The sequence below is a fragment of the Scyliorhinus canicula genome, unplaced genomic scaffold, assembly GCF_902713615.1.
Source record: "Scyliorhinus canicula unplaced genomic scaffold, sScyCan1.1, whole genome shotgun sequence".
Lineage (NCBI taxonomy): Eukaryota > Metazoa > Chordata > Chondrichthyes > Carcharhiniformes > Scyliorhinidae > Scyliorhinus > Scyliorhinus canicula.
In genome coordinates this window covers 859-27,954 of record NW_024055923.1, presented here as the reverse complement: position 1 = coordinate 27,954, position 27,096 = coordinate 859, and the positions used below count along the sequence as shown (strand labels likewise).

Genomic DNA, 27,096 nt, shown 5'->3' with positions numbered 1-27,096 from the left:
TATGTCAGTGGAGCGGAGTTTGTGTTGTGTGTTCACAGAGACTGTGCTATTGTCAGTGGGGCGGAGTTTGTGTTGTGTGTTCACAGAGACTGTGCTATTGTCAGTGGGGCGGAGTTTGTGTTGTGTGTTCACAGAGACTGTGCTATTGTCAGTGGGGCGGAGTTTGTGTGGTGTGTTCACAGAGACTGTGCTATTGTCAGTGGGGCGGAGTTTGTGTTGTGTGTTCACAGAGACTGTGCTATTGTCAGTGGAGCGGAGTTTGTGTTGTGTGTTCACAGAGACTGTGCTATTGTCAGTGGGAGCGGAGTTTGTGTTGTGTGTTCACAGAGACTGTGCTATTGTCAGTGGGGCGGAGTTTGTGTTGTGTGTTCACAGAGACTGTGCTATTGTCAGTGGGGCGGAGTTTGTGTTGTGTGTTCAGAGAGACTGTGCTATTGTCAGTGGAGGCGGAGTTGTGTTGTGTGTTCACAGAGACTGTGCTATTGTCAGTGGGGCGGAGTTTGTGTTGTGTGTTCAGAGACTGTGCTATTGTCAGTGGGGCGGAGTTTGTGTTGTGTGTTCACAGAGACTGTGCTATTGTCAGTGGAGCGGAGTTTGTGTTGTGTGTTCAGAGACTGTGCTATTGTCAGTGGGGCGGAGTTTGTGTTGTGTGTTCAGGAGACTGCGCTATTGTCAGTGGGAGCGGAGTTTGTGTTGTGTGTTCACAGAGACTGTGCTATTGTCAGTGGAGCGGAGTTTGTGTGGTGTGTTCACAGAGACTGCGCTATTGTCAGTGGGGCGGAGTTTGTGTTGTGTGTTCAGAGAGACTGTGCTATTGTCAGTGGGGCGGAGTTTGTGTTGTGTGTTCAGAGAGACTGTGCTATTGTCAGTGGGGCGGAGTTTGTGTTGTGTGTTCACAGAGACTGCGCTATTGTCAGTGGAGCGGAGTTTGTGTGGTGTGTTCACAGAGACTGTGCTATTGTCAGTGGAGCGGAGTTTGTGTTGTGTGTTCAGAGACTGTGCTATTGTCAGTGGGGCGGAGTTTGTGTTGTGTGTTCACAGAGACTGTGCTATTGTCAGTGGGGCGGAGTTTGTGTGGTGTGTTCACAGAGACTGTGCTATTGTCAGTGGGGCGGAGTTTGTGTGGTGTGTTCACAGAGACTGTGCTATTGTCAGTGGAGCGGAGTTTGTGTTGTGTGTTCACAGAGACTGTGCTATTGTCAGTGGGGCGGAGTTTGTGTTGTGTGTTCACAGAGACTGTGCTATTGTCAGTGGAGCGGAGTTTGTGTTGTGTGTTCACAGAGACTGTGCTATTGTCAGTGGGGCGGAGTTTGTGTTGTGTGTTCACAGAGACTGCGCTATTGTCAGTGGGGCGGAGTTTGTGTTGTGTGTTCACAGAGACTGTGCTATTGTCAGTGGAGCGGAGTTTGTGTGGTGTGTTCACAGAGACTGTGCTATTGTCAGTGGGGCGGAGTTTGTGTGGTGTGTTCACAGAGACTGCGCTATTGTCAGTGGGGCGGAGTTTGTGTTGTGTGTTCACAGAGACTGTGCTATTGTCAGTGGGGCGGAGTTTGTGTTGTGTGTTCAGAGAGACTGTGCTATTGTCAGTGGGGCGGAGTTTGTGTGGTGTGTTCACAGAGACTGTGCTATTGTCAGTGGAATGGCTCCTGCCATTCACAGGTGGGGAAAATCACCACCATCTGCAATACACATTCCTCCTAATGTTCTGATTTGTTTCATCATTTAGTGAAGTTAGCCTGCTTTCTCCCATTTTGTAAATGTACAAACTACACAAATAGAATAAAACTTTAAATGCAAAAAAGCCCGCCTCATTGGTGTCAGGATAAAGGAGAGTGTGAAACATTTCTGCAGCAAACTGGGGCTCAGCTGGAAGTTGTAGTTCACGCACTGGTGACAGAGGGGTTAGATATTCGGGTCCTGCCATCAGATTTGCAGGAACTCGGGAAGGAGTGAAAAAGGAGGACCTCAATTGGCATAATTTTTGGATTATTCCCAGACACATGGCAGCAAGAGTAGAAATAAGAAGATGGAGAGGATCAATGCTGGCTTGAAGCATATTGCAGGAGAGGGGCTTCAGATACTTATCACACTGGCACCAGTTCCAGGGCAGGCACCTATTCAAAAGAGGATGGCACAGTGGTTAGCACTGCTACCTCACAGCGCCAGGGTCCTGGGGTGGCACGATGGTTAGCACTGCTACCTCACAGCACTGGGGACCTGGGGTGGCACAATGGCACAGTGGGTAGCACTGCTACCTCACAGCACCGGGGACCCGGGGTGGCACGATGGCACAGTGGTTAGCACTGGTACATCACAGTGCCAGGGTCCTGGGGTGGCACAATGATTAGCACTGCTACCTCACAGCATTGGAGATCCTGATTCAATTCTGGCCTCAGGCACTGTCTGTGTGGAGTTTGCACTTTCTCCCAGTGTCTGCGTGGGTTCCTCCGGGTGCTCCGGTGATATTCAGGCCATGATAAATACGTGGGGTTAAGTGGATAGGGCAGGGGAGTGGACCTGGGTAGCAGGCTCTTTCGGAGGGTCGGTGCAGACCCAATGGGCCGAATGGCTTCCTTTTGCACTGTAGAGTTTCTATGGACAGGTTGTACCTCGACAGGATTGGGACCAATATCCTCGTGGGGACGGTCACTAGTGTGGCTATCGAGGGTTTAACCTAAATTGCCTCGAGGAAAGGGACTTGGGCACCAGAATGTAGAAGAGGAATAAGGAGAATCGAGGAGGGAGAGATTTGAACAGCATTGGAGATTGAGTCGTGTTAGTTACATGTTAGAAATATATTTATTCTCTCCTAATAGGGAGGTATCGCTGGTATTTATTCCCTAATATCTCTGAGAAGGTGGCGGTGAACCGCTGCAGCCTGTGTGGTGTAGGTCGACCCACTGTGCTGTTAGGGCAGAAAATAGGAACAAACTGAGAATAACAACAGGTTACATGTGTATGGAAGCACAGGGTGGTGAAACACAAAATTAGTCTGCAATTACAGTAAGTAATAAGAGGCCTCCCATTTAAGACAGCGATGAGGGGGTGTGACACGGTGGCACAGTGGTTAGCCCTGCTGCCTCACGTGCCGAGGTCCCAGGTTCGATCCCGGTTCTGGGTCACTGCCCGTGTGGAGTTTGCACATTCTCCCTATGTCTGCATGGGTTTCACCCCTGCAGCCCAAAGATGTGCAGGGTAGGTGGATTGGCCACGCTAAATTGCCCCTTAATTGGAAAAAAACAGATGGCGATGTGGAAGAATTTGTTCCCCAGAGGGTTGTTAATCTTTGGAATTGTCTCCTCCAGAGGACAGGTTAGAGTCGCCACCTCCTGTTGGCTCTTTCTGTGTATTCCCATTCCCACACCACAGGGACCCCAGTCCTTACCGAGAGTAGGGCTCCCCGTGTAGAGTTTCTGCGATAAAAAACTGTGGTCCCGAAAACTTTGAATGGTGTTGCCCGCAGCGATGACGGCGACCATTACTAACCAACTGCGAAGCACACTGAGAAACCGGCTCATCCTGGGAGATTCCAGAGTGAGGGAAGAGCAAGAGGGGGGTGTGAGAGAGGAGGAGGGGTTTGAGAGCGAAGAGAGGGGGGGGCCAAGAGGGGTAGGGCTGAGCGAGATGAAGGGGGCAGGCTTGCGAGGAGCACACGAAGGGTAAGAGCAGAAAAGGGGGGAGTGTGAGGGGGAGTGGGGAGGGAGGACAGCGGGAGGGGGGGGGGAAGAAGGTGACGGAAGGAGAGGAGGAGGAGAAACAGAGATGGAGAGAATGTGAAAAAAATCAGGACCGTCATAGACAGAAATACAACCGAGCCGAGTTTGACCATCCGGGGGCATTTCCCCAACACCGGCAAATCCCACTCTGGATAATTAACAAACTTACACCCTCTGACAGTGCGCCACTCCCTCAGTACTGACCCTCTGACAGTGCGGTACTCCCTCAGTACTGACCCTCTGACAGTGCAGCATTCCCTCAGTACTGACCCTCTGACAGTGCGGCACTCCCTCAGTACTGACCCTCTGACAGTGCAGCACTCCCTCAGTACTGACCCTCTGACAGTGCGGCACTCCCTCAGTACTGACCCTCTGACAGTGCGGTACTCCCTCAGTACTGACCCTCTGACAGTGCAGCACTCCCTCAGTACTGACCCTCTGACAGTGCAGCACTCCCTCAGTACTGACCCTCTGACAGTGCAGCACTCCCTCAGTACTGACCCTCTGACAGTGCAGCACTCCCTCAGTACTGACCCTCTGACAGTGCAGCACTCCCTCAGTACTGACCCTCTGACAGTGCATGCACTCCCTCAGCACTGACCCTCTGACAGTGCAGCACTCCCTCAGTACTGACCCTCTGACAGTGCGGCACTCCCTCAGTACTGACCCTCTGACAGTGCAGGCACTCCCTCAGTACTGACCCTCTGACAGTGCAGCACTCCCTCAGTACTGACCCTCTGACAGTGCGGCACTCCCTCAGTACTGACCCTCTGACAGTGCAGCACTCCCTCAGTACTGACCCTCTGACAGTGCAGGCACTCCCTCAGTACTGACCCTCTGACAGTGCAGCACTCCCTCAGTACTGACCCTCTGACAGTGCGGCACTCCCTCAGTACTGACCCTCTGACAGTGCGGCACTCCCTCAGTACTGACCCTCTGACAGTGCGGCACTCCCTCAGTACTGACCCTCTGACAGTGCAGCACTCCCTCAGTACTGACCCTCTCCTCTCTCCTGTCAATCAATCATCGGCTCTGACCCGGTAGCCCCGCCCCTTGCCGGTGATAGGCTTGCGTAACGTCATGGGGCGAGGCTAACCCGGAAGCACTGCTGCTCGCGTTGCGATTGGCTGAGCCTCACTCTAGAACTACATTTCCCACAATGCCGCCTTCCGGGCGCATGCGCGGTGGTACCGGTCGCCATAGTAACGGGGCCTAGTGGGCAGGCGGCAGCTGAGCAGCGGGGTAGGAGAGGCGGCGGCTGCCATGAGTGGGCCGCCGTCACCGGGGGGGACGCTGCGGGTGTTGCCCGGGGCCTGTCAGGCTGCGCTGCGCTCCGGGGTGGCCGTGCCATCCTTAGCCCAGTGCCTGGAGCAGCTGCTGCTCAACAGCCTGCAGGCCGGCTGCGGCTGCGCGGCGGCTCGCGTGAACGCGCAGGCCGGGCGCGTGCAGGTGGCGGACAACGGCGCGGGCATGGGGCGCGCGACCCTGGAGCTGGCGGGCACGCGCCACTACAGCGGGGGCGGGGCCTGGGGAGGGGCCGGGGAAGGGGCTGGGGGCGTGGCTGTGGGAGATCCAGTCTGTGTGGGGGTTCCAGGGGCAGTGGGTGGTGGGGGGGTTCCGGGGGCAGTGGGTGGTGGGGGGGGGTTCCGGGGGCAGTGGGTGGTGGGGGGGTTCCGGGGGCAGTGGGTGGTGGGGGGGTTCCGGGGGCAGTGGGTGGTGGGGGGGTTCCGGGGGCAGTGGGTGGTGGGGGGGGTCCGGGGGCAGGGGTGGTGGGGGGGGGGGGGGTTCCGGGGGCAGTGGGTGGTGGGGGGGTTCCGGGGGCAGTGGGTGGTGGGGAGGTTCCGGGGCAGTGAGCGCTCTGGGCAGTGGGGGGATTCCGGGCGGTGGGGGGGTTCCAGGCGGTGGGGGGGGTTCTGGGGTCAGTGGGCGCTCTGGGCAGTGGGGTGGTTCCGGGCGGTGGAGGGGTTCCGGGGGCAGTGGGCGCTCTGGACAGTGGGGGGGTTCCGGGGGGCAGTGGGCGCTCAGGGCAGTGGGGGGGTTCCGGGCGGTGGAGGGGTTCCGGGGGCAGTGGGCGCTCTGGCAGTGGAGGGGTTCCGGGCAGTGGGGGGGTTCCAGGCGGTGGAGGGGTTCCGGGCGGTGGGGGGGTTCCGGGCGGTGGGGGGGTTCCGGGCGGTGGGGAGGTTCCGGGCGGTGGAGGGGTTCCGGGGGCAGTGGGTGGTGGGGGGGTTCCGGGGGCAGTGGGCGCTCAGGGCAGTGGGGGGGTTCCGGGGGCAGTGGGCGCTCAGGGCAGTGGGGGGGTTCCGGGCGGTGGGGGGGTTCCGGGTGGTGGGGGGGTTCCGGGCGGTGGGGAGGTTCCGGGCGGTGGGGGGGTTCCGGGCGGTGGGGGGGTTCCGGGCGGTGGGGGGGGTTCCGGGCGGTGGGGAGGTTCCGGGCGGTGGGGAGGTTCCGGGCGGTGGGGGGGTTCCGGCCGGTGGGGGGGTTTCGGGGGCAGTGGGCGATCCCAGCTATGAACACACTCCTGGGCCTGGGGAACGCGGTCAGGCTCTGGCCAGCATCGCTCACCTGTCAGGCTTGCTGGAGATCGTGAGCAGACCACAGGGCTCCAGCCGGACTTGGGTGAAATTATTCCGCAATGGACAAGCGCAGCCGGTGTATGAGGCTGAGACGGGACGGCCCAGTCCTGGTACCACTGTCACCGTCTGCAACCTCTTCTACCAGATGGCGGTGAGGCGCCGCCGTCTTGGCCGGCCCCTGGAGTGGGAGCAGATCCGCCGCCGGGTCCAGGCTTTGAGCCTCCTGCACCCAGGCGTCTCATTCACTGTGCGGGATGAGGCCTCAGCCACAGCCGGAGGCTCATTGGTGATCCGGCTGCCCAAAGCCAGCAGCCTGCAGGCGCGCTTCGCCCAGATCCATGGCCCGCAGAAGGCAGCAGCACTGGCCCACATCCAACATTCAAGTGGCGGCTTCCAGCTGAGTGGTTACATCAGCCGCCAGGGCCATCACAGCAAAGGCCTGCGATTGGTGTTTGTCAGCGGAAGGCTGGTGCTGAAAACCCACATTCACAAAGAGCTGGACTCGCTGCTGAAGCGGCAGAGCCTCATCTGCCGACCTGAACCTGGCACTGGGCCCCGGGGAGGCCCTGAACTTCACCCTGTCTATGTTATCAACATCGACTGTGATCCTGGTCAATACGATGCCTGCTGGGAGACAAACCGCACCCTGCTGGAGTTCAGTGCCTGGAACCTGCTGATAGGTTGTTTGGAGGAGGGAGTCCGGTCCTTCTTGCTAGAGGAACATTTACTGGTGGAGCCTACAGAGGAGCATGAATCCTCACAGCTGGCTATTGTTAACTCAGACTTCAGTTTCTCACACGAACGGATAGTACTGTCCAAGTTGGTGCACCGGCAGGCGGTGGTTTCAAAGACTCCCAGGCTGGAGGGAGACTCTGAACCCTACATTGCCCCCTATCAGGATGAAGATCAGGCCTTGTGTAGCCTACCCTACACAGAATCCCCAATGCACAACCATCATTCTGCTAGTCAGGAGCCAGCAGCATATGGAAGGTCTCCATTGGAAGAGGAGCAAAGCATTTCCTGCCAGGTCCTGAGTATATCTGCCAGCCCTGAGGTGCAACCATCACAGTCCGGCACATCGATTTGCCAACTCGTCGCAGCTTATGAGAGTGAGACCTTATCAGCCACTGAGAGTTTATCGCAAGAGGTTGAGCAAGTAGGCATGGAGGAGCAAACAACAGGGGAACAGGTGGGAGAATTGCAAGAGAGGCCAGTGGGGGAGGAGGACCAGGAGGAGGAGGGAATGCTGCAGGAGGAACAGCTGAGGGAGGGGGAGCACGTGAGAACATTGGAGGGGGTGCAGATGAGGGTGTTGCAGGGAGGGCAGGTGGGGCACCCACGAGGAAAGCAGGCAGGAGAAGGGGAGCTGTGGGGTGAGAGGGTGGCGAAGCTGTGTGGGGAGCAGGGAGTTCACGTGGAGGCGCAGAGGGACTGGTTGCTGTGGGGGGATCAAAGTGTGGAACTGGGTATTACGGGTTTCGTAACCCACATTGTCCCCAGGAGAATAATAGACACAGAAAGTGGAAACTCTTCAGACTGGGGGCATGTCTGTGGCCCTGGCCCAGTGAGTGCGTGGGAAATTTTTAATGAGAAAACAAGAAAGGGAGATGGACAGCTCATGCCTGATGAAAGAACACCCTCAAATGTAGATTGGAAACATAGGATAAATATGCCCCGAGAGTTTGTGACTGACTGTCGGAGAGTTCAGGGAACTTGTCAAGGTCATCATCATTTTGGAAGCTCTGCTGATTCTGAATCTCGGACGATGATTTTGCCACAGAACCTCACATGTTCTGAACACAGAAATCCGACCAGATGTGAACCTGTTTGTTGTCAGGCTAGATTCCACAGGAAACTGAGCATATCTCTCATAACTGGTTCGCTGGATGTATTTAGGAGAAACTATGGGAAGATAAATGATGATCAAAATGAAGGAGAGTCTTGTAAAGACAATGTGGCTATTCCGGACAATGCTGGTGAATCGGCCATGAGGCCATCAGTAAATAATGTGACAATAACTAAGGGCCCAGAGAGTCTGTACCAGAGCCCAGTGATAAAATGTGCTGATTCTACAATTAGTTACCATAGTGAGAGTTTACGGTGTGACCAATGGGATTACAAAGGTCTTTTAAAGAGTTTATATTCTAATGGAGCCTGCCCCACAGCTGACAGTGTGGCCAAAGTGGAGTCCAACCTGATTGAACTGCCTTGTTATCCACAAACCAAGAAAACCTTTCCAGTTGCCATGGTGCCCCCAAGGACCCTGGCTGCAAAGTTATCCAGGTTAAAGGATCTGAAAGGACAGCCCGCTGAAGGGCAGGGTGCAGAGACCAAAGCGGGAAGTTCTGCGGACACATGCCAACCTTCGCCAGAGTTACAAGGACTTTCTACAACAAGAACAGAAATGTGCAAAATCTACATCTCCACAGCTGCACTCAGCAGCTCAGGTCATCTCTGAAAATGTTTCCCTTCGAGAGAGGCTATGGAGTGAGGATAGTCAGGCAAATCAAAGCAGTGCAACAATTAAATGTGTCCAATGCACAGATAAAAGGGGACTTTGTTCAGTTAACTTGTCTTCATCATCAATTGATGAAAGGACTGGAAAAGGGAGTGATACTGAATCTGTTCTACAAGTCGGGGACCAATCTCAAAGTTACCGAATAAGTCATGCAAACTTAAATCCATCTGCAGAAGATTCTGTGCCCACTCAGAAAGTGTCAGAACCTGTTAATGTTCAAGCTAAACCCATACATGCTGGACAATTAGCAGGAAATTGTGTGGAGACCTGCAAAGGTCCAAGTGACGCATTAGACAGTACTGCTTCAAACTGGCTGCAATACTTTGATGGAACACTCGGGAGGATGGTGTTTGTAAACAGTGTGACTGGACTGAGTCGCTATGACGTTCCGCCAGATGCCCAGACACAGGCTACCTGCATAAAGGACTTCACAACGATGGCCGTTAGTGTTCTCACTAAGACCGGTAAGTTTGGGAAGAAATTTAGAGTCATTACTTCACATCCCTGCAACGTACCCCCACAACAACAACTCACCTGGGCCTTGTTAATCGGTTCACAGTGGGATCTCCAGCCCAGTTCTGCCTAAATCTAACATTATGAAGTTCTCTGAATTAGGCCATGGGTGTCTTGAGTCTGATTCATCATTCAGCAACACCATGTCTGATCTTCGCTAACCTTGACTACATTTTCCTGCTGATCCCCACATTCCCTCCAGTCCAAAACTCTATCGACCTCAACTTTGAATGTACTGAATGACTCGCTGAAATCCTGACTGAGTTACTAAATGGCCCTGATATTCTACCCCATGTTCCATAACAGTCCCATTATAAACAGTTTTCTTACAACTCATCCATATCCTCTAAAATGCTTCACCTCAACTTTCCTACTCTGCTGTTCATATCCTTGGATAATCTCCTTATCTTTATCAATCCCTTGTGGTCTTTCTGTACCCCTCACCACTCTGGTGTTCAGTTTCCACCCCTCCTGTCCTGAGCAGGATTGTCCATCTCTGGAAAACCCTCTCACAAACTCACCAAATTTCCAGCATAACAGAGGACTTGCTGGATGAAAAATAACAATCCATCTAGTTTCATAAAATTCCTTTTATAAAAATATTTTTATTGGCATTTCTCATATTTAGAAACAGTTGTATACAGACATCACATTTTTCTTGCCCATGCTAATTTACTTTATTGTACAGAGAGGTTTATTCTGGCCTTCGTTTGACTGACCCTATGTACACTTTGTTTCCCCCCCCCCCCCCCCCCACCCACCACCACCATCACCCAGGGTTGCACAGTCCTTTGGTTCCTCATCTATCTTGATTTTTTTATTTTTAGCTTACTCCTCGTTGCTGGCCTTGAACAGGTTTGGAACAGGCCGTATAGTTTCCCACATAGCCCCCCGCTTCTCGCTGCTTGTGCCTATCAGGTCCTCTAGTAATGTGGTTTCCGGGGCCCCGGGGTACCCTACTGTCTCTTTGCGGAAGAAATGTTTCATTTGGAGGTGTCTCATTTCTTGTCGTTTTGCTAGTTTCCATTTCCTCGTCAGTTCGTCCAGTGTCGCCAGTCTGCCCCCTACATAGAAGTCCCCGACTGTCAGTATGCCCCCGTCCCACCTCCATCCTTTGAAGGTGGTATCGAGCATGGCTGTAGCCATAGAATTCCTACAGTGCAGAAGAATGCCATTCATAGATACATAGAAGATAGGAGCAGGAGGAGGCCTTTTGGCCCTTCGAGCCTGCTCCGCCATTCATCACCATCATGGCTGATCATCCAACTCAATAGCCTAATCCTGCTTTCTCCCCATAGCCTTTGATCCTATTCTCCCCAATTGCTATTTCCAGCCGCTTCTTGAATATATTCAAAGTTTTCTACTTCCTGTGGTAATGAATTCCACAGGCTCTTTGTGTGAAGAAATGTCTCCTTATCTCTGTCCGAAATGGTTTACCCTGAATCCTCAGGCTGTGACCCCTGGTTCTGGACACACCCATCATTGGTAACATCTTCCCTGCATCTACCCCAATCACATCACCCAAATTCACACCCCTCAGATACTACCCCCATCACATCACCCGAATTCACCCTCTCAGATACTACCCCGCATAGCACCACCCAAATTCACACCCCTCAGATACTACCCCCATCACACCACCCAAATTCACACCCCTCAGATACTACCCCCATCACACCACCCAAATTCACACCCCTCAGATACTACCCCCATCACACCACCCAAATTCACACCCCTCAGATACTACCCCCATCACACCACCCAAATTCACACCCCTCAGATACTACCCCCATCACATCACCCGAATTCACCCTCTCAGATACTACCCCGCATAGCACCACCCAAATTCACACCCTCAGATACTACCCCCATCACTTCACCCAAATTCACACCTCTCCGATACTATACGGGGAGAACGTGCACACAGACAGTGACCCAGCGGGGAATCGAACCTGGGACCCTGGCACTGTCAAGCCGCAGTGCCATCCACTGTGCTACTATGCTGCCCCACCCCCACCTCTGCCCCCCCCCCCCCCCCCCACTGTTTATAGAAAAGTTGTGATCAGTTTCTAGCTGTATATATGGAGTGTAAACTGGCTCTTTGCTTTCTCGACAGGCTTTCAATACCAGTGTTACCCATTCCGCAGCCATAGCTTAATCCCTTTCCTGCCTCGGCCACGTGAAGAGAGGCAGAGAGATAGAGCTGGTAAGGGCAGCAGTGATAGAGATGAAGCTGCTGTGATTCAGCAATAGTGAAAGACACCGAATTGTGGTCACTATCTCCAAAGTGCTCTCCCAGAAACAAATCTAACACTTGTCCCGGTTCATTACCCAATACCAAATCCAATGTGGCCCCACCCCCCCTCTTGTCGGCCTATCCACATATTGTGTCAGGAAACCCTCCTGCACACACTGTACAAAAACTGCCCCATCCGAACTGTTCGACCTATAGAGGTTCCAATCAATATTTGGAAATTTAAAGTCACCCATGACAACTAACCTGATACCTCCACACCTATCCATAATTTGTTTTGCAATTTCTTCCTCCACATCTCTATTATTATTTGGGTACCTATAGAAAACTCCTAACAATGTGACTGCTCCTTTCCTATTTCTAACTTGGGCTCATATTACCTCAGTAGGCAGATCCCCTTCGAACTGCCTTTCTGCAGCTGTTAAACTATCCTTGGTTAACAATGCCACTCCTCCACCTCTTTTACCACCTTCCCTACTCTCACTGAAACATCTAAACCCTGGAACTTCCAACAACCATTCCTGTCCCTGTTCTAACCAAGTCTCCGTAATAGCCACAATATCGTAGTCCCAAGTACCAATCCACGCTCCAAGTTCATTTACCTTATTCCGGATGCTTCTTGCATTGAAGTAGACACACTTCAACCCACCTTTCTGTCTGCCGGTACACTCCTGCAACCTTGATACCCTCCTCAGTACCTCACTACTCACAACACTGGCTTCTGGACTACAGCTCATTTTCCCAGGGAGGGAGAGCAGGAGAGCAATAGTTATTGGGGACTCGATAGTAAGAGGGACAGATAGACGGTTCTGTGGCAGCGAAAGAGACCCACGGATGGTATGTTGCCTCCCGGTTGCTAGGGTCCGTGACGTTTCGGACCGTGTTTTCAGAATCCTTAAGGGGAAGGAGGAGCAATCACAAGTCGTGGTACACATCAGTACCAACAACAGGTAAGAGAAGGGACAGGGATTTAAAACAGGAATTTAGGGAGCTAGGGTGGAAGCTGAGAGCCAGGACAAACCATGTTGTCATCTCTGGTTTGTTGCCGGTGCCACGTGCTAGTGAGGTGAGGAACAGGGAGAGAATGCAGATAAACATGTGGCTGCAGGGATGGTGTAGGAGGGAGGGTTTCAGGTACGTGGATAATTGGAGCACATTCTGGGGAAGGTGGGACCTGGACAGACAGGACGGTTTGCACCTGAACCAGAGGGGCACCAATATCCTGGGAGGGAAATTTGCTCTGGCTCTTAGGGGGGGGTTTAAACTAATTTGTCAGGGGGCTGGGAAAACGAGCTCTAGTCCAGAAGCCAGTGTTGGAGCAGTCACATTGTTAGGAGTTTTCTATAGGTACCCAAATAATAATAGAGATGTGGAGGAAGAAATTGCAAAACAGATTATGGATAGGTGTGGAGGTCTCAGGGTAGTTGTCATGGGTGACTTTAACTTTCCAAATATTGATTGGAACCTCTATAGGTCGAACAGTTCGGATGGGGCAGTTTTTGTACAGTGTGTGCAGGAGGGTTTCCTGACACAATATGTGGATAGGCCGACAAGAGGGAGGTGGGGCCACATTGGATTTGGTACTGGGTAATGAACCGGGACAAGTGTTAGATTTGTTTGTGGGATAGCACTTTGGAGATAGTGACCACAATTCGGTGTCTTTCACTATTGCAATGGAGAGGGATAGGGCCATACGGCAGGGCAAGGTTTATAATTGGGGGAGGGGTAATTATGATGCGATTAAGCAAGAATTAGGGAGCATAAGATGGGAACAGAAACTGTCAGGGAAAGGCACAAATGAAAAGTGGAGCTTGTTCAAGGAACAAATGCTGCGTGTCCTTGATAGGTATGTCCCTGTCAGGCAGGGAGGAAATGGCCGTGTGAGGGAACCAGGGTTCACAAAAGAGGTTGAACATCTTGTCAAGAGGAAAAAGGAAGCATATGTAAGGATGAGAAAACAAGGTTCAGTTGGGTCGCTTGAGGGTTACAAGGTAGCAAGGAATTAGCTTAAAAAAGTCTTAGGAGAGCTAGGAGGGGGCATGAGAAGTCCTTGGCAGGTCGGATCCAGGAAAACCCCAAAGCTGTTTACTCTTATGTGATAAATAAAAGAATGACCCAGGGTGAGGGTAGGGCAGGTCAAGGACAGTAGTGGGAACTTGTGCATGGAGTCAGAAGAAATAAGAGAGGCGTTGAATGAATACTTTTCTTCAGTGTTCACCAAGGAGAGGGGCCATGTTTTTGAGGATGAGAGTGTGATACAGGCGGGTAGGCTGGAGGAGGTAGACGTCCTGAGGAAGGATGTATTAGCAATTTTGAAAAATCCTGAGGGTCAACAAGTCCCCTGGGCCAGATGGGATATATCCAATGATTCTTTGGGAGGCAAGGGATGAGATTGCAGAGCCTTTGGCTTTGATCTTTGGGTCTGCACTGTAAACGGGGATCGTGCCAGAGGACTGGAGAGTGGCGAATGTTGTTCCTCTGTTCAAGAAAGGGAATAGGAATGACTGTGGTAATTATAGGCCAGTTAGTCTTACTTCGGTGGTGGGTAAGTTCATGGAAAAGGTGCTGAAGGATAGGATTTATGACCATTTGGAAAGATGCAGCTTAATCCGGGATAGTCAACACGGATTCATGAAGGGTAAGTCTTCCCTCACAAATTTGATTGAATTCTTTCAGGAGGTAACTAAGTGTGTAGATGAAGGTAGAGCAGTTGATGTCGTATACATGGATTTTAGTAAGGCGTTTGATAAGGTTCCCCATGGTCGGCTCATGAAGAAAGTAAGGAGGTGTGGGATAGAGGGAAATTTGGCCAATTGGATAAGTAACTGGCTATCACATAGAAGGCAGAGGGTGGTGGTGGATGGAAAATTTTCAGACTGGAGACCAGTTACCAGCGGTGTACCACAGGGATCAGTGCTGGGTCCTCTGCTATTTGTGATTTTATCAATGACTTGGAGGAGGGGGCTGAAGGGTGAGTCAGTAAATTTGCTGATGGCACCAAGATTGGTGGAGTAGTGGATGAGGTGGAGGGCTGTTGTAGGCTGCAAAGAGACATTGATAGGATGGAGAGCTGGGCTGAAAAATGGCAGATGGAGTTTAACCCTGATAAGTGCGAGGTAATTCATTTTGGTAGGAAAAATATGAATGCGGATTACAATGTCAACAGTAGGGTTCTGAGGAATGTGGAGGAACAGAGAGATCATGGGGTTCATGTCCACAGATCTCTGAAGGTTGCCACTCAAGTGGATAGAGCCGTGAAGAAGGCTTATAGTGTGTCAGCGTTTATTAACAGGGGGCTTGAGTTTAAGAGCCGCGGGGGTTATGCTGCAACTATACATGACCCTGGTGAGACCACATTTGGAGTATTGTGTGCAGTTCTGGTCACCTCATTATAGGAAGGATGTGGAAGCATTGGAAAGGGTGCAAAGGAGATTTACCAGGATGCTGCCTGGTTTGCAGGATAGGTCTTATGAGGAAAGGTTGAGGGAGCTAGGGCTTTTCTCTTTGGAGCGGAGGAGGATGAGAGGCGACGTAATAGAGGTTTATAAGATGATGAGGGGGATAGATAGAGTGGACGTTCAGAGACTATTTCCTCGGGTGGATGTAGCTGTTACAAGGGGGCATAACTATAAGGTTCAGGGTGGGAGATATAGGAGGGATATCCGAGGTAGGTTCTTTACTCAGAGAGGGGTTAGGGTGTGGAATGGACTGCCTGCTGTGATAATGGAGTCGGACACTTTAGGAACATTCAAGCGGTTATTGGATAGGCACGTGGAGCACAGCAGAATGATAGGGAGTGGGATAGCTTGATCTTGGTTTCAGACACTGCTCGGCACAACATCGAGGGCCGAAGGGCCTGTTCTGTGCTGTACTGTTCTATGTTCTATATTCTATTTCTGATTTTTTTAAAAACAGGGTCAAGGAATGTGGGGAACAGGTGGGGAGGTGGATTTGAGACCAGGAAGAGATCTGACATGATCTGATTGAATAGCAGAGCAGATTCAAAGGGCTGAATTACCTAATTCCTGTGTTCCTATAATAGCTTCAGCTTGCTCTTATTTTCAACTTTGTGCTTCAAGCTCCAGGCATTTACTAACCTCAGCCCAATGTTAACTAATCATTAATACATAGCTGCTTAGTAAGGTGGAGGCCTGCACTGTGAGCTTGGAGATGCATTGTCAGCTCAGGATAATAATAATCTTTATTTGTGTCAGAAGTAGGGTTACTGTGACAATCCCCTGGTCGCCACACTCCGGCGCCTGTTCTGGTACAATTCAGAATGTCCAATTCACCCAACAGCATGTCTTTTGGGATTTGTGGGAGGAAACCGGAGCACCCGGAAGAAACCCATGCAGGTATGGAGAGAACGTGCAGACTCCGCACAGACTGTGACCCAAGCCGGGAATCGAACCTGGGACCCTGGCGCTGTGAAGCAACTGTGCTAACCACTGTGCTACCGTGATGCCCTAGCATCCAGTGTAAGTGGATGCAATCGTTTTTCCAGAGACCATTGAGAGAATGGAATTTGAGTTGAGGAGGTAGAGCTTCAAGAGAGAACCACAAAAGTGCTCTCTGTTTCAATGACGACACAATTTCCTGTTGCTCAGTGCGGCACGGTGGCAAAGCGATCAGCTCAGCTGCCTGACAGCGCCGAGGACCTGGGTTCAATCCGGGTCACTGCACATTCTCCCCGTGCCTGCATGGGTCTCACCCCCACAACCCAAAAGGATGTACATGGTAGGTGGATTGGCCAGGCTAACTTGCCCCTTCATTTGAACAAAAAGAATTGGGAACTCTAAATTTATTTAAAAAAAAGAAAATCAAAGAATTTGAACCACTCCCACTCTTGTTTCTCATCACTTGGGTCACCTTCACTCCATGATCCCACCCTTTGAGTCATTACCCATCTCAACACTCGTCCAACATGAATTCAGGCTTCTGACCAGCATTCCTCAAAGGAAGACCAGGATATCACAAACTGTAAGTTACTCTCCCACATTTCAAATATACTGAGGGCGACTGTGTTGGTTTGTTCTGTTTGGGCAGGTGCTGAGTTGGAAACCAGTGATTCACTGCGTTCACTGTTTCAAGAGTGGATGAATCCAGTCTTTCGGCGCCCTCCAGAGGTAGGATCTGCCACCTTTGTGCTGTTACTTCCATAACCTGAACTTGCAACAGGATCTGTTCACCCATAACCCCTGTGCTTGTTGGCTGTCACTATAGTATTCAATTGTAATAAAAAAAATTATCTTTATTATTGTCACAAGTAGGCTTACATTAACACTGCAATGAAGTTACTGTGAAAAGCCCCTAGTCACCACATTCCGGTGCCTGTTCGGGTACACAGAGGGAGAATTCAGAATGTCCAATTCACCTAACCTGCACATCTTTGGGCTGTGGGAGGAAACCGGAGCTCCCGGAGCAAACCCACGCACACACGGGGAGAACGTGCAGACTCCACACAGACAGTGACCCAGTGGGGAATCGAACCTGGGACACTGGAGCTGTGAAGCAAAAGTGCTAACCACCATGCTACCATGCCGCACATTAAATTACTTATTTTCAAATCCTTCATGTCCTCTCCCTATCTTTATAATATTCCACACTAGTGGAATAGGGATAGTGATTGGTTAGGTCAGGTACGGGGATAGTAATTGTTTGGGTCAGGGAGGGGGGGTTGTGATTGGCTGGGTCAGGGAGGGGGGGTTGTGATTGGTTGGGTCAGGTACGGGGATAGTAATTGTTTGGGTCAGGGAGGGGGGGTTGTGATTGGCTGGGTCAGGGAGGGGGGGTTGTGATTGGTTGGGTCAGGTACGGGGATAGTAATTGTTTGGGTCAGGGAGGGGGGGTTGTGATTGGCTGGGTCAGGGAGGGGGGGTTGTGATTGGTTGGATCAGGGAGGGGGTAGTGATTGGTTGGGTCAGGGAGGGGGTGTTGTGATTGGTTGGGAGGGGGTACATAGAACATAGAACGATACAGCGCAGTACAGGCCCTTCGGCCCACGATGTTGCACCGACATCGGAAGTCAAAAACTAAAGGCCATCTAACCTACACTATGCCATTATCATCCATATGCTTATCCAATAAACTTTTAAATGCCCTCAATGTTGGCAAGTTCACTACCATTCACCTGAAGAAGGAGCCGTGCTCCGAAAGCTCGTGTTTGAAACAAACCTGTTGGACTTTAACCTGGTGTTGTAAGACTTCTTACTGTGCTCACCCCAGTCCAACGCCGGCATCTCCACATCGTTGCAGGTAGGGCATTCCACGGCCTCACCACTCTTTGCGTAAAAAACCTACCTCTGATATCTGTCCTATATCTATTACCCCTCAATTTAAGGCTATGTCCCCTCGTGCTAGCCACCTCCATCCGCGGGAGAAGGCTCTCACTGTCCACTGTGACTGGTTGGGTCAGGGAGGGAGGTTGTGATTGGTTGGGTCAGGTACGGGGGTAGTGATTGGTTGGGTCAGGGAGGGAGGTTGTGATTGGTTGGGCCAGGTACGGGGATAGTGATTGGTTGGGTCAGCCAAAGGAAAATAGATCCTAATGAAATGAAATGTCACATAGAACATAGAACAGTACAGCACAGAACAGGCCCTTCGGCCCTCAATGTTGTGCTGAGCCATGATCACCCTACTCAAACCCACGTATCCACCCTATACCCGTAACCCAACAACCCCCCCTTAACCTTACTTTAATTAGGACACTACGGGCAATTTAGCATGGCCAATCCACCTAACCCTCACATCTTTGGACTGTGGGAGGAAACCGGAGCACCCGGAGGAAACCCACGCACACAGGGGGAGGACGTGCAGACTCCACACAGACAGTGACCCAGCCGGGAATCGAACCTGGGACCCTGGAGCTGTGAAGCATTTATGCTAACCACCATGCTACCCTGCTGCCCCTAGTAGGCACGAGTAGGCTTCAATGAAGTTACTGTGAAAAGCCCCTAGTCGCCACATTCCAGTGCCTGTTCGGGGAGGCTGGTTCGGGAATTGAACCGTGCTGCTGGCCTGCCTTGGTCTGCTTTAAAAGCCAGCGATTTAGCCCTGTATGCTAAACCAACCCCAGATGGGAGTTGTGTACAGGCAGCTTTGACTTGTCAAGATGTGGGACAGAAAATAAATCAGGAGGTAGAAAAGGCTTATAAGAAAGGCAATATTACAATAATCATGGGGGACTTCAATACGCAGGTGGACTGGGAAAATCAGGTTCATAAGTTCATCTAAATCGCTGGCTTTGAAAGCAGGCCATCAGCACGGTTCGATTCCTGTACCAGCCTCCCCGGACAGGCGCCGGAATGTGGCGACTAGGGGCTTTTCACAGTAACTTCATTGAAGCCTACTCGTGACTTGAAGCGATTTTCATAAGATATAGGAGCAGAATTAAACTATATTAGGCCCATCTAGTCTGAAGGGAGAAGCTGGAATCAGATGTAACGGCATTATAATGAAAATGAAAAAATGAAAATCGCTTATTGTCACGAGTAGGCTTCAATGAAGTTACTGTGAAAAGCCCCTAGTCGCCACATTCCGGCGCCTGTCCGGGTAGGCTGGTACGGGAATCGAACCGTGCTGCTGGCCTGCTTGGTCTGCTTTAAAAGCCAGCGATTTAGCCTGGTGAGCTAAACCAGCCCGTCTGAGCTAAACCAGTCCCTAATTGAATAAAGGTAACAACAAAGACATGAGGCAGAGCTGGCCAGAGTTGATTGGAGAAGGAGCCGAGCAGGGAAGGCAGTGGAACAGCAATGGCAGGAGTTTTTGGGGGTTATTCGGGAGGCACAGCAGAAATTCATCCCAAGGAGGAGGAAACATTGTAAGGGGAGGATGAGGCATCCATGGCTGACGAGGGAAGTCAGGGACAGCATAAAGCAAAAGAAAAAGCATACAAAGTGGCGAGGATTAGTGGGAAGCCAGAGGATTGGGAAGCCTTTAAAAGCGAGCAGAGGACAACTAAAAAAGCAATAAGGGTGGAAAAGATTAAATATGAGTGCAAGCTAGCTAGTAATATAAAGGAAGATAGGAAGAGGTTTTTTCAATGTATAAAAGGTAAGAGAGAGGCAAGAATAGACATTGGACCACTGGAAAATGTGGCTGGAGAGGTAATAATAGGAAACAAAGAAATGGCAGAGGAACTGAATAGTTACTTTGCATCAGTCTTCACGGTGGAAGACACCAGTGGGAGAATCAGAGCTCCAGGAGAATCAGGGGGCAGAGGTGTGTATAGGGGCCATCACTAAGGAGAAGGTTCTGGGGAAACTGAAAGGTCTGAAGGTGGATAAATCACCTGGACCGGATGAACGACACCCCAGGGTTTTAAAAGCAATAGCTGAGGAGATTGTAGAGGCATTGTGATATTTCAGGAATCACCGGGGCAGGAAGGGTCCCAGAGGACTGGAAAGTGGCTAATGTAACACCGCTGTTTAAGAAGGGAGGGAGGCAGAAGACGGGAAATTATAGGCCGGTTAGCCTGACTTCGGTCATTGGTAAAATTTTAGAGTCTGTTATTAAAGGTGAGATCGTGGAGCACTTGGAAGTGCATGGTAAAATAGGACTGAGTCAGCACGGCTTTGTCAAGGGGAGGTCGTGTCTGACAAATCTGTTAGAGTTCCTTGAGGAAGTAACAAGGACGTTAGACAAAGGAGAACCAGTGGACGTGACCTATTTGGATCTCCTGAAGGCCTTTGACCAGGTGCCGCATAGGAGACTGTTAAATAAGATGAGCCCATTGTGTTCAGGGTAAGATCCTGGCATGGATAGAGGATTGGCTGAAGGCAGAAGGCAGAGAGTGGGGATAAAGGGTTTTTTTTCAGGATGGCAGCCGGTGACTAGTGGTGTGCCTCAGGAGTCTGTGCTGGGACCACAACTTTTCACAATATACATTAATGATCTGGAAGAAGGAACTGAAGACACTGTTGCTAAGTTGGCAGATGATACAAAGATCTGTAGTGGTACAGGTAGTATTGAGGAAGCAAGGGGGCTGCAGAAGGACAAGGGGCTGGTTTAGCACACTGGGCTAAATCGCTGGCTTTGAAAGCAGACTAAGGCAGGCCAGCAGCACAGTTTAATTCCCGTACTAGCCTCCCCAAACAGGTGCCGGAATGTGGCAACTAGGGGCTTTTCACAGTAACTTCATTGAAGCCTACTCGTGACAATAAGCGATTTTCATTTTGCTTGGACAGGCTAGGAGAGTGGGCAAAGAAGTGGCAGATGGAATACAATGTGGAAAAGTGTGAGGTTATGCACTTTGGAAGGAGGAATGGAGGCAAAGACTATTTTCTAAATGGGGAAATGCTTTGGAAATCAGAAGCACAAAGGGACTTGGGAGTCCTCGTTCACGATTCTCTTAAGGTTAACGTGCAGGTTCAGTCGGCAGTTAGGAAGGCAAATGCAATGTTAGCATTCATGTCGAGAGGGCTAGAATACAAGAGCAGGGATGTAGTTCTGAGGCTGTATAAGGCTTTGGTCAGACCCCATTTGGAGTATTGCGAGCAGTTTTGGGCCCCGTATCTAAGGAAGGATGTGGTGGCCTTGGAAAGGGTCCAGAGGAGGTTCACAAGAATGATCCCTGGAATGAAGAGCTTATCGTATGAGGAACGGTTGAGGACTCTGGGTCTGTACTCGTTTGAGTTTAGAAGGATGAGGGGGGGATCTTATTGAAACTTGCAGGATACTGCGAGGCCTGGATAGAGTGGACGTGGAAAAAATGTTTCCCCTGGTGGGAGAGTGTAGAACCTGAGGGCATAGCCTCTGACTGTTGGGACGATCCTTTAAAACAGAGACAAGGAGGAATTTCTTCAGCCAGAGGGTGGTGAATCTGTGGAACTCTTTACCGCAGAAGGCTGTGGAGGCCAAATCACTGAATGTCTTTAAAACAGAGATAGATAGGTTCTTTATTATTAAGGGGATCAGGGGTTATGGGGAGAAGGCAGGAGAATGGGGATGAGAAACATATCAACCATGATTGAATGGTGGAGCAGAGTCGATGGGCCAAGTGGCCTCAATCTGTTCCTTTATTTTATTATATTATAGTACGGGATGGTGATTGGTTGGGCCAGAGAGGGGCTAGTGATTGGTTGGGTCAGAGAGAGGCGAGTGATAAGAACATATGAACTAGGAACAGGAGTTGGCCATCTGGCCCTTCGAGCCTGCTCCGCCATCATGGCTGATCTTTTGTGGACTCAGCTCCACTTTCCAGCCCGAACACCATAACCCTTGATCCCTTTATTCCTCAAAAAACTATCTATCTTTACCTTAAAAACATGTAGTGAAGGAGCCTCAACTGCTTCACTGGGCAAGGAATTCCATAGATTTACAACCCTTTGGGTGAAGAAGTTCCTCCTAAACTCAGTCCTAAATCTACTTCCCCTTATTTTGAGGCTATGTCCCCTAGTTCTGCTGTCACCCGCCAGTGGAAACAACCTGCCCGCATCTATCCTATCTATTCCCTTCATAATTTTAAATGTTTCTATAAGATCCCCCCTCATCCTTCTAAATTCCAACGAGTACAGTCCCAGTCTACTCAACCGCTCCTCATAATCCAACCCCTTCAGCTCTGGGATTAAACTAGTGAATCTCCTCTGCACACCCTCCAGCGCCAGTACGTCCTTTCTCAAGTAAGGAGACCAAAACTGAACACAATACTCCAGGTGTGGCCGCACTAACACCTTATACAATTGCAACAAAACCTCCCTAGTCTTAAACTCCATCCCTCTAGCAATGAAGGACAAAATTCCATTTGCCTTCTTAATCACCTGTTGCACTTGTAAACCAACCTTCTGTGACTCATGCACTAGCACACCCAAGTCTCTCTGAACAGCGGCATGCTTTAATATTTTATCGTTTAAATAATAATCCCGTTTGCTGTTATTCCTACCAAAATGGATAACCTCACATTTGTCAACATTGTATTCCATCTGCCAGACCCTAGCCCATTCACTTAACCTATCCAAATCCCTCTGCAGACTTCCAGTATCCTCTGCACTTTTCGCTTTACCACTCAGCTTAGTGTCATCTGCAAACTTGGACGCATTTCCCTTGGTCCCCAACTCCAAATCATCTATGTAAATTGTGAACAATTGTGGGCCCAACACGGATCCCTGAGGGACACCACTCGCTCCTGATTGCCAACCAGAGAAACACCCATTTATCCCAACTCTTTGCTTTCTATTAATTAACCAATCCTCTATCCATGCTACTACTTTACCCTTAATGCCATGCATCTTTATCTTATGCAGCAACCTTTTGTGTGGCACCTTGTCAAAGGCTTTCTGGAAATCCAGATATACCACATTCATCGGCTCCCCGTTATCTACTGCACTGGTAATGTCCTCAAAAAATTCCACTAAATTAGTTAGGCATGACCTGCCCTTTACGAACCCATGCTGCGTCTGCCCAATGGGACAATTTCTATCCAGATGCCTCGCAATTTCTTCCTTGATGATAGATTTACGGGCAGCACGGAAGCATGGTGGTTAGCATAAATGCTTCACAGCTCCAGGGTCCCAGGTTCGATTCCCGGCTGGGTCACTGTCTGTGTGGAGTCTGCACGTCCTCCCCGTGTATGCGTGGGTTTCCTCCGGGTGCTCCGGTTTCCTCCCACAGTCCAAGATGTGTGGGTTAGGTGGATTGGCCATGCTAAATTGCCCGTAGTGTCCTGAAAAGTAAGGTTACGGGGGGGGTTGTTGGGTTACGGGTATAGGGTGGATACGTGGGTTTGAGTAGGGTGATCATTGCTCGGCACAACATCGAGGGCCGAAGGGCCTGTTCTGTGCTGTACTGTTCTATGTTCTATATTCCAGGATCTTCCCTACTACCGAAGTTAAGCTCACTGGCCTATAATTTCCTGCTTTCTGCCTACCTCCTTTTTTAAACAGTGGCGTCACGTTTGCTAATTTCCAATCCACCGGGACCACCCCAGAGTCTAGTGAATTTCGGTAAATTATCACTAAGTGCATCTGCAATTTCCCTAGCCATCTCTTTTAGCACTCTGGGATGCATTCCATCAGGGCCAGGAGACTTGTCTACCTTTAGCCCCATTAGCTTGCCCTTCACTCCCTCCTTAGTGATAACAATCCTCTCAAGGTCCTCACCTGTCATAGCCTCATTTCTATCAGTCATAAGAACATAAGAACTAGGAGCAGGAGTAGGCCATCTGGCCCCTCGAGCCTGCTCCGCCATTCAATTAGATCATGGCTGATCTTTTGTGGACTCAGCTCCACTTTCCGGCCCGAACACCATAACCCTTAATCCCTTTATTCTTCAAAAAACTATCTATCTTTACCTTAAAAACATGTAATGAAGGAGCCTCAACTGCTTCACTGGGCAAGGAATTCCATAGATTCACAACCCTTTGGGTGAAGAAGTTCCTCCTAAACTCAGTTCTAAATCTACTTCCCCTTATTTTGAGGCTATGCCCCCTAGTTCTGCTGTCACCCGCCAGTGGAAACAACCTGCCCGCATCTATCCTATCTATTCCCTCCATAATTTTAAATGTTTCTATAAGATCCCCCCTCATCCTTCTAAATTCCAACGAGTACAGTCCCAGTCTACTCAACCTCTCCTCATAATCCAACCCCTTCAGCTCTGGGATTAACCTAGTGAATCTCCTCTGCACACCCTCCAGCGCCAGTACGTCCTTTCTCAAGTAAGGAGACCAAAACTGAACACAATACTCCAGGTGTGGCCTCACTAACACCTTATACAATTGCAACATAACCTCCCTAGTCTTAAACTCCATCCCTCTAGCAATGAAGGACAAAATTCCATTTGCCTTCTTAATCACCTGTTGCACTTGTAAACCAACCTTCTGTGACTCATGCACTAGCACACCCAAGTCTCTCTGAACAGCGGCATGCTTTAATATTTTATCGTTTAAATAATAATCCCGTTTGCCAGTCGCTGGCATGTTATTTGTGTCTTCCACTGTGAAGACCGACCCAAAAAACCTGTTCAGTTCCTCAGCCATTTCCTCATTTCCCATTATTAAAACTCCCTTCTCATCCTCTAAAGGACCAATATTTACCTTAGCCACTCTTTTTGTCTTATATATTTGTAAAAACTTTTACTGTCTGTTTTTATATTCTGAGCAAGTTTACTCTCATACTCTATCTTACTCTTCTTTATAGCTTTTTTAGTAGCTTTCTGTTGCCCCCTAAAGATTTCCCAGTCCTCTAATCTCCCAGCAATCTTTGCCACTTTATATGCTTTTTCCTTCAATTTGATACTCTCCCTTATTTCCTTAGATATCCACGGTCGATTTTCCCTCTTTCTTCCGTCCTTCCTTTTTGTTGGTATAAACCTTTGCTGAGCACTGTGAAAAATCGCTTGGAAGGTTCTCCACTGTTCCTCAACTGTTCCACCATAAAGTCTTTGCTCCCAGTCTACCTTAGCTAGTTCTTCTCTCATCCCCTTGTAATCTCCTTTGTTTAAACACAAAACACTAGAATTTGATTTTACTTTCTCACCTTCCATCTGTATTTTAAATTCCACCATATTGTGATCGCTCCTTCCGAGAGGATCCCTAACTATAAGATCATGAATCAATCCTGTCTCATTACACAGGACAAGATCTAGGACCGCTTGTTCCCTCGTAGGTTCCATTACATACTGTTCTAGGAAACTATCGCGGATACATTCTATAAACTCCTCCTCAAGGTTGCCTTGACCGATCTGGTTAAACCAATCGACATGTAGATTAAAATTGGTGTGGGTCAGGGAGGGGGGTTGTGATTGGTTGGGTCAGGGAGGAGGGGTTGTGATTGGTTGGGTCAGGGAGGGGGGTTGTGATTGGTTGGGTCAGGGAGGGGGGTTGTGATTGGTTGGTCAGTGTGTTTGTATTGGGTAAGTAAAGCCCTTTAACATGTGTCTCCTGTGTGATGTTGGTGTTTTAGGTTGCTGTCAATGTGAGTAATGAGCAGGCTGGCACTTTGGCAGTGAAGATCCACAACATTCTATATCCTTATCGCTTTACCAAAGACATGATCGGCTCAATGCAGGTGAGAGACTGACATCAACCACACAAGTGGCATTCTGGGCGTGTGAGCTGCCTTTAACCCAACATCTTTAGACTGTGGAATCAGTCTCCAATCCAGCTTCACGAGCAGCTCTATAACCATGCTGTTTTTCAGGTTCTTCACCAGGTGGACAATAAGTTCATTGCCTGTTTGATAAATACGAGGGCCAACAAAGAGGCCACAACAGGTGAGTGAAGTTGCCTTGTGTGATGGGAAAGCGACCGTTTGTGTGTACTGTCTGCATCCAGCAATTCGGTTGGGGGTCGGACTAAGATGTGGGATGGTGGGGGCAACAGTGGTGTGGGTAGTGTGGAGGGATCGGTGTTGAGGGAGGGAGATGTGGGTTGGGGTAGGAAGGTGGAGAGAGGGAGGCGGAGGGATTGATGGGGAAAGGATGATGATGGAGGGAAAGGAGGGAGCTGGGCAAGGATAGGGACGTGAGGAGGGGAGGGACGTGGATAGGGGAAGGCACGTGTTGTGGAAGGGAGGGGAGGGACTCGGGGAGGGAAGCAAGGGGGTGGGGGTGGTGGGGGGAAACTGGAGATGGGAGAGAAGTGGTGTTGGGTATAGGGGAGGGAGAGAAGAGGGAGGCATGGGGAGGGAAGGGCAGGAGGGGGAAGAGTGGTGAGTGGAGGTAGGGAGGGGAAGGGTGACGGGAAAGGGGGAGATGGAGAGGGGGTGGCGTGAGGTGGATGATTGGCAGGTATACAGGGGTGTGGGGCTGTAGGGGAGAGTACGGTGTGGAGAGTGTCTGGGGGAGTTTGCTGTCGGGGAGAGTGTGTGGGAAGTGTGCTGTCGGGGAGTTTGCTGTCGGGGAGAGTGTGTGGGAAGTGTGCTGTGGGGAGAGTATGGTGTGGGGACTGTCTGGGAGAGTTTGCTGTCAGGAGAGTACGGTGTGGGGTGTGGGGAAGTTTGCTGTAGAGGAGAGTACGGTGTGGGTGTGGGGAGTGTGTTGGGGAGTTGCTGTAGAGGAGAGTACGGTGTGGGGAGTTTGCTGTAGGGGAGAGTACGGTGTGGGTGTGGGGAGTTTGCTGTAGGGAGAGTACGGTGTGGGGTGTGGGGAGTTTGCTGTAGGGGAGAGTACGGTGTGGGTGTGGGGAGTTTGCTGTAGAGGAGAGTACGGTGTGGGGAGTTTGCTGTAGGGGAGAGTACGGTGTGGGGAGTGGGGAGTTTGCTGTAGGGGAGAGTACGGTGTGGGTGTGAGGAGTTTGCTGTAGGGGAAAGTATGGTGTGGGGAGTGGGGAGTTTGCTGTAGAGGAGAGTACGGTGTGGGTGTGGGGAGTTTGCTGTAGAGGAGAGTACGGTGTGGGTGTGGGGAGTTTGCTGTAGAGGAGAGTACGGTGTGGGTGTGGGGAGTTTGCTGTAGAGGAGAGTACGGTGTGGGGAGTTTGCTGTAGAGGAGAGTACGGTGTGGGTGTGGGGAGTTTGCTGTAGAGGAGAGTACGGTGTGGGTGTGGGGAGTTTGCTGTAGGGGAGAGTACGGTGTGGGTGTGGGGAGTTTGCT

The 27,096-nt window shown here is 50.5% G+C and overlaps 1 protein-coding gene across 1 annotated transcript; it reads left to right on the top strand.

Moving 5' to 3' along the window:
* Positions 1-4,939: 4,939 nt before the first annotated feature.
* LOC119961330 (DNA mismatch repair protein Mlh3-like) lies at positions 4,940-25,779 on the top strand (the record flags this gene model as incomplete). The annotated part of the gene is given in 7 exon segments (XM_038788721.1): positions 4,940-5,238; positions 6,199-8,725; positions 8,727-9,271; positions 11,437-11,526; positions 16,621-16,700; positions 25,470-25,574; positions 25,707-25,779. Coding segments are annotated over 7 exon segments (3,679 nt in total), but the record flags the coding sequence as incomplete, so codon positions are not given.
* Positions 25,780-27,096: the final 1,317 nt, after the last annotated feature.